Source organism: Protopterus annectens, chromosome 3.part0 (assembly GCF_019279795.1).
Source record: "Protopterus annectens isolate FY-2018-M chromosome 3.part0, PAN1.0, whole genome shotgun sequence".
Lineage (NCBI taxonomy): Eukaryota > Metazoa > Chordata > Ceratodontiformes > Protopteridae > Protopterus > Protopterus annectens.
In genome coordinates this window covers 1,122,649,575-1,122,661,868 of record NC_056731.1, presented here as the reverse complement: position 1 = coordinate 1,122,661,868, position 12,294 = coordinate 1,122,649,575, and the positions used below count along the sequence as shown (strand labels likewise).

Genomic DNA, 12,294 nt, shown 5'->3' with positions numbered 1-12,294 from the left:
TAAATATGTATATACTTAAAGAATATAAATATGTCTACAAGGTTGGGAGGCTGGTATAGTGGTTAAGGTGCTCACCTTATAGGCACAAGGTGCAGGATTTGATTCTCACATGGGGTAATTGGTTGGCCTTGGAAGGGACCACAAGGAAAGTTATTCTGATAATAGTTTATGAACTTATGATCCTATGAACAACTTTCCACATAATAAATAAAATAGAAAAAATATAAAATAATCTAACCTGTAAATTAATATAGTAGACCAAGGAGATAATATGAGGTACAGGGAAATATGATCATTGAGATATTCAGTTTGGACATCTTATAATAAAGATTCTGAACACCTGTTTAATTTTTCTTATTCATAAAAACTCAGTGACGGACTTTTTGAAGATGATGCATACTAAAAATATGAGACACATTAATATGAATCAGAAGCATGAGCTAAGCATTGTTAGTCTAACTGAAAGTTTGAGAGGTAGTTTGTTCATCTTTTTCAACAAACTAGAAATATGTTATTCCACAGTGGAATGTTTTCGGATTATATCGTTAGGTAATTATTTTATTTGTTTCAAAAGTTTTGTCCATAGCTGAAGATTTCATATTGCTATATATAAAGTATATAATAAGTTCTGTACATTAATGTGATTTCATTATGCCTATTTTCTCTCTCTCATATAAATGTCTGATTTTAAATGCAGATCTATTAATATTAATGGAGTAAATAATCCAGTAAAAAGGTGGAGTCTGTTTAAATAATTGCAGTTACATAAAGCTCAAATATTTTTTCTATAGGAAGCACATTTATTTAATAAATATGTAAATAAACTTTCATTAAAGAATGATTTGGTTTTAGAAGCTTCTGGCTTTTAAGATAAAAGAAGAGGCATCCTCATTTATGGAATAACTCACCAGTAATACCTAAAATAAAAGATACCTATGTTGATAAAAATGGTATGTTAAGCATTGTTATAGTTGAGGGGAACATAACACTATATACATTGGTGAACTCTTATTGGATTCCAGGAGTTGGAGCTAAAGATGCAAAAAATTAAGACAATATAGCCAATTACAAGAAAGGTGAAGTCATAATGGCTGGTGATTTTAGTTGTATTTTATCAAACAAAATTTCCAGTGCAGATACAAAGCGTAGAATCACATCTTCAGCTAAACACTTAACAAATGTTGTAAATCTAATGAATTCAAAAGATATATATCAGCTAAGGAAAACAATGTCATTTCAATTTGACCATTATTCATATAAACAGAGACACATATTGATAATTTTTTATTTCAGACAGTCAGAAAAGGTTCAATGTTTCATGTCAATTATCAGACCATAATGTTATAATCCTTAATATTATTTTAAAAACTGACAATTGAATACATCACAGGAAATTACCAGTGTACATTATTAAAATAAAAGGATTCAAGATTGGTGTGTTAAAGAGAGCAAATATTTCCTAGAAATAAACATGAATGGTGAAACATCTGACATTGTCCTTTGGGATTCACTAAATGATTACTTAAATGGAAGAGTTACAAGCTGGTATATCAGTAAAACAAGAGAATGAGACAAAGAATTGAATACACTACATGCTAAAATAAACATACTAAAGTTAAATCTAAAACCAAATGACATTATCAGTCAGTCTGTACTTAAAAACATAAATATAAAATATGTTGAAATTTGAAATCATAAAGTTTCAATAAACCTAGAAAACCTTAAACTTCAGGCATATTCAGTAAACCCTTTAAGCTTGCATAAACTTGCTTTTAGATCAAAGAAAATGAATAATCTAAATCATATCAAAGAAATTATAATAAATATAAATAATAAAATGAAAGAACAGATATTAAAGGTTTAAAGTTATTCTTGAGGGCATTAAAATATTTTTATGAAAATGTAAATAATAATAATATACATATCCTATATAATGATGATATAATTAATACTCTTCTAAAGGAAAATATAAATAATAAAATAACAAGTGAGCAGATAAAAAAATTATAGACATTTAACAGAAATAAAAGATCAAATAAAAAAGTAAAAAAATAATAAGGCACTGTGCTTATATTGCCTTATACCAGAACTATATAAAATACTACCAGATGATGTAGTCAAAATATTGGGTAATGTTTATAGAAAAAAGAAAAACAACTGCTGAAGTCCCCCTATCATGGAAATATTTCCTTATATCATCTATTTTAAAACAAGATAAGGATCCTACAGAGTGTTTTATCATACAGACCAATTTCACTTTTAAATGTGGGCTATAAGATGTTCATGTCCATTTTAGAATTAACCTACTTATACCTAAACTAATTAGCAATGATCAAACTGGATTTATTTTAAACAGATAAGTCCAGGATAGGGTCCCCTACACATGATCAAAATTCCAAACAGCCAATTCCCATATGGCTGAGACCATATGATCGACTTTTGGAATTTTGAACATGCAGAAAAGGCATCTCCAAATAGTGTGGAATGGGAAGATTTCCATCTTCTGCAGTGTAGTGCCATCTCGGAGTTGGTATATTTAAATTGCAGGGGGTATGGGGGCACAGGGGGCTTGCCCCCCTGCTAGCAATGTGTAGGTAAGTTTTTGTTTTGTTTTTTAAAGATGTTTGAAATTCCAAAAGTCGATCATATGGTCTCAGCCATATGAGAATCAGCTTTTTGGAATTTTGATCATTTATAGTAGACCCACAGGATAATATAATAAAATGAAAAAGAACTTTCTATCATTAGTCTCAATTTAGACAAAACTTTTGACAGTTAATTTGTCATACCTGTTTAAAACACTACATGTGTATTATTTCTCACCTGAGGTAGTTGCATTAATTTCTAAGTTATACAATGACTCTTGTGCTTATGTTAAAATAGGTTCTTTTCATTCTAAATCCTTTAAATTACAAAAAGGCACAAAACAAGGCTGTTCATTATCACCTTTACTTTTTGCATTAGCTATAGAACCCTTTGCTAATAGGATTAGATCCAATAAGAACATTAATGGTATCAAAATAAAAGAAGATTTCAAACTAAAGATTCATCTCTTTGCTGATGATATTTTATTAACAATAGAAAGTATAGAGATTCATTAGAACATATATTTGGTTCAATGAGTCAGTTTGAAGAAATCTTGAATTTAAAGATTTAATCATAATAAAACAAGTACATTATTAATTAATAAAAATCATAGAAAAATAGTCTAATTTCAATTGAAATAGCAATCAAATGAAATACCTTGGTTTAACCATTATGTATAATAGTAAAGAAATGATGCAAACACATTTCAACAGGTTATTGATAAAATTTTAAGTTTAGTCACAAATTGGAACAAATTTTTCTTTACCATGGAATAACAGTTAATGCTTACTAAGGTGATAATTCTCCCTAAAATGTTGTTTGTCTTGCAACCTTTAATACTGTCTCTACAAAAAAAAATATGAAGAAGATAAACATCATTCTACTTAAATTTTTTTAAGCATCCTATTAAACCAAGAGTTTCCTTTGATTTGCACAGAAAAGGATGGGATAATGGTGGAATACAATTCCCTGATATTCAATTGTATGCTACTTTAACATTTGTAAAGGTTATAGCACTGTGGATAAATTCATCTTATGATTCAAAATGGAAACAAATACATCAACAAATATTATTTGTAAATAACAAATATATCAGAATGTGTCATAAACAAATAGTCCCCAGTAGTTTTGTCTGGTTATTAAAAGAGTTTTGCATAAATGGAATTACACTCTCTTTTCAAATTCCCTATTTAAAAAAACACCATTTCCTCTTTCCAGAAGTTCACATATTCTAACCATTGCATTAAAGACTTAATATGTTCTATGTTTCCAAATGCCTATACAAATGACTGCTTAGAAACTCATAACCTCAACAAAATGCTAGTATTGAAACAACAAAGTAACTTAATTTATTGACATCAATTCTTAAAGGGTATTGCTGTATTAGAGATTAGTATGATATTTAACCTAGATAAGAAATTGCTCCCCAAATTATTTGAATTCTTAATCAATATCAATAATAATGCAATGAAAAATAAATCATATTTGTCATAAATTTATAAAATTATTAAGTTAAATTTCACATATTTAGACAATTCCTAGTGGAACTACTCCTCAAAAATTAATAAAGAAGGCTTCTCTGAAGAACACAAATAAATAATATTAAAATCTACAGATACATTTACATCTTTATTATATTGGAATATTTTCACTTGGAAAGTGTTTACACATAGCTTTTGTTACTCCTAACAAAATTACAGTTATGTATAAATCAAATAGAATTAAGTACTGGAGATGTGTTTCTGACATAATGGCTGAGTGGGTACATATGGTATATGAATGTGAGGTCATCTGCCCTTTTTGGAAAGAAATTAATAACTTATTCCAAGCTCTATGGTCAGATAGATGTAAAGTTTCTAAATCTTTAGTTTTATTTAATGTTCCAGTTCCTGAGATAATTCCAAAAACCCCAGTACCTTTTCTTTGGTCTATTCTTGGATAGCCAGAAAAGTAATTACTAAAAACTGGAAAAGTAAAGTTACCCTTTCTAGTGTTGAATTTATTAGTATGGCAAAAATTGTTTGCAGTAGTGAATTACATACTATAAAGATGAAACCTTTTAATATTATACATTCATATAAATATGGGCTTAAACTGAAGACTTGTTTGAACATTTTTAATTGTTGTTGATATGTATAACTTTGATATATTGATCAGCTGTGAATCTATGTAAATAGTTATTGATTTGTTTTATAATTGATTTGTTTATTTATTGTTATAAAACCAAATAAAAAAGAAAAAGAAAAGAAATGACTGTGCAAAACAACACCAGATTACAGCTCACAAGGATTTATGGTAGTAAGCAAACGTTAGGCCATGAAATATTTTCAGTACCATCTGCGAACTGCAGCATTATATGTGGTTTGCCTTTACAAGTTTGCTATTCAGAATTAATGTCAGTAAGTATACTATCAAGCAAGTGCTTAAATTATGTGTGATACTCTTTTCTGTCTGTCACTGTGAAAACTCTTTATGAGAAGGCACATATCTATACATTTTCAAAAAATGACATTGGATAGTTTGGTTTACTTTTTGTTTTGTAATGTGTTAGAAGACTTCTGCACTCCATTTTTAAACAATAAAGAGACTGTTTTGTCTTCACTTCTGTATTTAAATACATTCAGATATAAAATTCAGTTTATGTCACACTTAACTTTATTCTGGAAATTAAAATCCACAGTGCCCACACTGTCTTCACACTTTATGCAGTATTTCTATTCCACAGTCCATAAAAAACTAAACTGTCAGCGAGACCTTAATAAAAATAATTTTATTTATATATTTATTTTTTGTTTTGATGACCAGGTTAGTTCAGCTGTGATTATCTCTTTTTAGTGGAGACCAAGTGACAAAATCTCAAATTGAACATATGTTTTCATTGAAAACATATTTTGCTCAGCAGAATGCATTTATTTATTAACCAATTAAGTCCACAAGACACAAATGCCTATTTTCAGGGGTGACCCAGATGTACTTTCTCATTAAGTGACTTGCTCAGAATCAGAGTAAATCATACAGTTTGTGAGTAGAAACTGAGGAAATCAAAAGATAGACTACAGAATGAAGTTCATTAACAGCACATAGTCTTTTAACAATCTAAGCTAAACTGGCAGACTTACTGAGAGATAATTGTCATCAAGGGAGAAATAGTTTTATTACATATGGGCTAATATTGTCGGAGCTAATATACATTGGTGGACATATACTGAACATATTCTGTGACTGAATACAGATGGTTCTATATGTATTTGTTAAACTAGTCATGGCCATAGCCAGTAAAAAAAAATTATCAAAATATTTGAAAAAAGTTTTAGGAAAATTGCAGGCTTTAGTACCCCAACCCAATACATTGCAATAGTTGTATAGTGCATGGAGTGTGATGATTATGCTCTGATATTGCAAAGAGGACAAACCTGTTAAGCAGTTCTATAGTATGAGACTGAATCTTAATAATTGTTAAGCACCCCTGCTTCATTTTTTAGATTGGGTATCGCACTAGGGAGTATAACCTGCCAGTACAGGTCATAAAATGACAGCAGAATTAAAAATGGATTATTTTCTTTTTGCCTGCTGTGTGAGCCAGTAATGTGTCCCTGACTTTCTGTAACATAACAGAATGTGTTATACTGTCTTTCTGACAGCATTTGCTAAGTGCTTTACATCTTTGAAAGTTGTTAAAACATGTAGTACTTTTTTCCGTAACTAGTAGTACATGGAGCAGATAATGTTCCATGCACTACAAAGAATTATAGTTGGGTCTCTTATCATAACCCTTTATTATGTTTGCTTGACATGGATGTCAAAATTCACTCTTAAGGTAAATTTCTTGGCAACCAAATCATAATTCTCTATATTGTATGCCACAATTTGAATTAATTGTTTACATTGCTAGACAGATAAACATGTAGGTGCTTTCAATTTGAGATTCACTTAAATACAGTGCAGACTATTCAAGGCTTCTAAACTTCATAGGAAGTACATAGATATTATACATTCATTTGGGTTATTCCAGCTTAAACAGTTTGTAGTGAAAACCTAATTAGCAGTGCCTGTTTTGCAGAAAAAATTATTTATAATTTATTTAGTGAACGTCTACCCTTTCCCCTACAATGCCTTTAACAGTAAAATTTAATTTCAAAACTCCTTAAATGAAAATAACATACACTGGAAAAATACTGTGATAATAGCACAGCCTTCTTGAAAATGGTCACTAGTAAAAGTGTTGTATATCTTTCTTATAATCATGCAGTTAGGTTACTTTCATGGAATTATTCAATTTATCTCCCTTAAATATATATAATATTTTAAACAAACAGATAAAAGACAAGGAAGAGATGTGTTAAAATGTATTGTGCAGCTCACTGTTAGTGATGTTTACTGTTATACTGATGTTACAGCACAGCTGATAATTGGGGTTTGCTTAACTAAAATGTCATACCTGTATATGTATGGGAGCAGAAGTGCTGTGAGACTACTTGATTCTGTTATTGGTTATATGCTACTGACCTGAATTATTGGGACCACTTAAAAAGTAACAGTGTAGGTATAATTTCCCCTTTGTTTCTAATGACATTTAAAGAGAATCAGTCTTTCTTTGTATCTTCATAATTTGTGTTGCCTTGTATCCAAATTCACATTAAGCAGGGCACCTGAAAATAAAACTTACATTTTAACTCCTTTTTCCTGCTCTTTGTATGTTCTGGGTCCAACTCTTTCCCACCACCACTACCCAATTTCCCCTGCATTGGATCAGATATATAAAGGTGACCTTAAAGAGCATACATAACCAAAATGTAGTTGCTGTATGATAGATGTATCATCTACATCTCTGTAGTAAGACATAAAGTATTGCATATTATGTTGATATAATAGCATATTATTTATATTAATATAAAGTATTACATATTATGTTGATAGCTATAAAATTTCCTCATTCTCTCCTACAATTAATAAACCAAGCTACCACAGTGTGCAACCACTCAGCCATAGGCCACTCATTTTGTGCACACCCAGCCACTCTCTACCCATAACAGTTCTCATGACCATCTTAGAAGCCTTTCAGCACCACCTTCAGCCTAATTTTATAGCTACAAAAATGTCTGTTTCACTGCTTTAATAAGCCCAGTCAGAGTGTAAAACCCCTCACTCTCACATTATAACTCCCTAGCACAATCATGCAACAGCTAAAGGCACATAAAAAGATAACATGGCCACTCCTTATACATGTAGCCTCCTAAAAGAAGTAACACCATACAAAACCTGGTGGGGAGAGCCAGACCTATAATTCATTGCAGTTACCAAATCATTGTTTAAGCATAACTGTTTGAATATCAGCCATTAGCCATAGACTCCATTTGTTTGGAAGTCGCAGTCCAGGCAAAAGAAAAGGATGCAGAGACCTCCTTTTTTATCATAATTTGGAATACAGACTTCTACAACTATCTCCCAGCAAAACACAGCACAATCTAAACTGGGTGTAAGTGCTCATTAGCAACAAAATGAAAATTAATGCATCTGCCTGATACTCCCTCCACCCTTAATTCAAGCCATCAAAGATTCATTTCACGCTATGCCTTCTAGCATAAAGTGTGGCAACACTATCATCCTAGAGACTTTCAACGTACACCAAACATATAAAATCCAGTCTGCCTTGAGTGCATGCATTGTAGCATATGGCCTTCAGCACAGGGTCAAATGCCTCACTTAACCTTTTGCTAAAACAGTTAGTCATACAATAATGGACTAGATTCTTACCAGTTCACTCACTTACCTCATATCTCCAGAAATTCAATACCCATTTCTGAGCAACTAGTGCCCAGTCTTCTTATTTTATTCAACTAAGAAAATAAAACTCCTAGGAACTATATATATATATATATATATATATATATATATATATATATATATATATGGGTCTACTGGAAAACACAAAATTCCACTTGTTTGAAAACGAACAGTGGAGTTTTGGTTTCGCGAAAGTGCACTTCCGCGAAGAACTGTTCAACAAACCATTAAGGAACACGGGTGCCGAAGCACACTACAGTGGGGAAAGGGTGTTTACGTGTTTCCCCACTGTACTGCAATCTCGGAGTTGGTATATTTAAGTAGAGGGTGTGGGGGGTGCAGGGGGCTTGCCCCCCCCCCTGCAAAAACAATGTTTTATAAGTTTATCGGTTCGTTGAATCGATGTTCGCAGAAGTGCTCTTTCGACTTAAGTGTACTTTCATGGAGGTGTGGGTCTACTGTCTAATTTCGAAGATGTGTGTTTTCGAAGTTACACAGTAGACCCATATATAAGAGCACGGAACCTGCTTCCACAAAAGCATGACTTAGTCCATCAAGACTGGTTGGCAGTTCAGCAGTACTGGCTTAGCATAACTGTAATGGTGCACTCACTCGTTTTCCAAGTATATTTCCGACTCTCTAGGATATATACTTTCCTACCAAACAAAGAAACCTTGGGCATCAGCCATTCTCATAGCCAGTTCCCTAGACCAGATAGTTCATAAAACTCAGGAACAAATATGGCAACTAAAGCTATGTAGGAAAACACTAAACAAAAGATAATACAAAAACTGAGAAACTGGAAGCTCTGTTTTATAGGTTCATAGGTGTTTACTAGGCTAATGACCACAAGGGCTTTTTTAAGCCTAGCCATGCATCCCAAATCTCTGACAAGTTCTAGTACCCTTGATAGGTGTAAGCAGGGTCTTGGGAGATGAAACATTTGCAAGTAGGGACCTGGAAGATTTTACAGCTTGTCTGTTTCCTTAGAGACATAGGTGCCAAGTCAGGGATGAATTTCTTGTTCCCCATCCAGTTGTCCAACTTACACTTGAATTGGGTTAGGGAGGACTTCACATGGATGGAGAGCCTGTTCCAGAAATGAGGTAGCCTCTGGGATACATACCTGTCTCTCCAGCAGGTCCTATTTATATCACAGGCAAGATTCAAGTTTTTAGAATGGGTAATTCTGATGCTGTTTGTTTTCTGGATAGGCAGGAGGCATAGATCTCCCCTCAACTGCGTGCAGGAGACACAATACAGGGATAGGGCCTTGAGGCGGTCTGCGTAGGGCATTTTACTTACGTCCTGTATTCTTTTAGTGAGCAATCTCTGTGGATGTTCTATTTGTTGGATATGCCTAGTTGGGTACATACCAAAGGGGGCATTGTACTCAATGATAGGTCTGATGAATGCCAAATACAGTAGAACAATGACTTCCTTGGACCTAGATGTCACACTTTTGTTTTTAAGTTGTGCAGCACAGAATGATTTCCTCACTACTGTAGACACATGAAAGTCAAAGGCTAGATTACTGTCTTGTCTATGTGTGTACCTAATTCCCTGAGTACTGTGTCATCTCTAAGGGGTGTATTATCAGTATGATAGTTACCATGGGTGGATAATTTCCAGAAGGATACTGTTGTGCATTTCTTGACATTTAGTTTTAGTCCATGGTTCTGAACCAGTTGTTTGTCTGTGTCAGTCCTTCCTGGGGAATATTTTTGTTGGTGTGGGATTCAATGACTGCTCCTAATTTGCAAATATCTGCATATTTAGTCAGCTATAACCATTGACATTGGCCTTGACTTCAAAGAAGTAAGTGCCAAAAAGGAGCGGTCCAAGGACCAATTCCTGAGGAACTCCACTTGTGACTTGCCTCTTTGTAGCGTGAACTCCCCAATTCTAACTTCCTCGGTCCTGTCTGTGAGCCAGTTGGATATCCACTGTGTTACATACAGGTTTGTACCTAACCACCTGAGTTTGTCAGCAATGCCCAAGTGGGGTACTGTGTCAAATGCCTTGGCCAGGTCAAGGTAGGCAATGTGAACTATTTTGCCCTCATCCATTGATTTGTTGACCTTCTCAAAGAAGTCCCCAAGATTGACTAAGCATGACCTGCCTTTATGAAACCAAGCTGGGTTGGATCTGTTGTCTGGAGGTTTGCTATATCATTATATAGAAGAACAGAGATTGCCTTCCCTATCAAGGTTTGATATCAGATAACAGGCAAAGAGAAAGAAATAGGGGGAGCCTAAGGAAAAGACCAGCAATAGTAGAGTTTTTTAGTAGAATCTAGAACAGAAGCTGCTGTTAAAACTGATAATTAATAGAGCATGTAAAATATTGCATGATAACTATAAGAATCAATCAGAGGAGGTTAGAAAGGATTGAGAAGAGAGATTGGATAAGCAATTCACAAAGAAACAATGGGGGATATATGTATGATTCCCAAATATGCAACAAAGATTTAGGATCTTTGCTTGGAAGTGTTTACATAGGTATTTTTATACTCTTAAGTAGACTCCAAAGAATTTTTCCTCAGGTAGACAACAAATGGAGGTGTGATGGAGAAGAAAGAGGTAATTGGGAACATATTTTTTGGGAGTGTAATGAGTTGTCAGACAGACTTTAGTACCGTGGTGGTGGTGCTGCAGTTCCATTGTCGCCTCACAGTAAGACGCTGTCCAGTTCAATTCTCAGCTAGAGCATCTTCTGCGTGGAACCATGCGTGAATGGGCATACCTTCGTTGAAGGTTGTGCATCAGGGCTGGTAACTCGGCATGTAAAAATCAACTACCAATCATTAGCGGACCGGAGTTCCGCTGTGGCGACCCCTAACCGGGAAAACCCGAAAGACACAACAATGAGTTGTCAGACTTTAAAAAATTCCTGCAGTCTACTCTATCAGAAATACTGGGTAAGCAAATTGGTGTAACTAAGGAAATTATTTTTTGAGTTATGATGCAGAATCAGAATTGCCCAGAGATGGTAAGACCTTGCTGAGTCTAATTATGGTGGTTGCCAAAAAAAGCAATTACTAGAAAATGGAAATCAAAGTCTAAACCAACTGTACTAGAAGTATTGAATACAATAACTGAGATAAAGCAACTGGAAATGGGATCTTTAGAAAAGGGTAGGAGCAAATTACATAGAAAAAATGGGAAATATGGGAACAATGCATGCAGAACCACGTTATGGAGGAGGAATGCGGTTTAAAGGAAGGCAGTATTTGAATGAGCTATGTAATGTTTAACTGATGATGACTGAATAGATTATAAATTATGTGTAATGTTTGCACCTAAAAATATGTCAATGTAGTTTGTTTTCATTTAAATAAGTGTATGATTGCTTATGTCATAAGTGATAATTTAATAAAGATGTTTGTTTAAAAAAAATTCAGGAACAAAAGACAAAAATATTAATAAACAGGGAGACAGCCAAGTGAAGAAGCAAGGACAGATTTCTATTCTGTTATATGAGTAAGTTTGAATCACTTCATACCAGTATGTGCCTGCAAAGAATACCTTTTCCATCACGGGTTATGATCTAGGACAAAATGCATATGGTAGCCTTGATTATGACTTAGAATGATTATGTGGTGCAGAAAAGAGTTTTAAATTAAGGTACATTGTGCTAACTACAAAGAAAGCTTAGCTGCTGTGTCCTTTGTATTCTGTAATTATTTTTGTGTTTGTTTTTTTTTTTTTGTTTTGTTTTTTGCAGAGTCAGATAACATTTAATGCAAGAGTGCCCAGCACTGGCAGGTACATATTCCTTGTGCATTTCTATCAGCCAGAGCACCCAGCATTTCCTGTAGAGGTATTGGTGGATGGAGGGCGTCTCTGGCAGGGTAAGTGAACATTTATTAGTCACAACAAAATACATTATCTGCAGTATAGTAGTCATTAATTATGTCATATT

General features: G+C 33.6%; 1 protein-coding gene across 3 annotated transcripts in view; it reads left to right on the top strand.

The window, feature by feature from the left end:
* The window catches only part of LAMA3 (laminin subunit alpha 3), a 2,187,360-nt gene that overhangs the window by 1,497,816 nt on the left and 677,250 nt on the right, over positions 1-12,294 (top strand). For all 3 annotated transcript variants that reach the window (XM_044065357.1, XM_044065355.1, XM_044065356.1), the window contains exon 30: positions 12,097-12,223. In XM_044065357.1, coding sequence (XP_043921292.1) covers positions 12,097-12,223 — 127 coding nt within the window. The remainder of the gene's footprint in view (positions 1-12,096; positions 12,224-12,294) is intronic.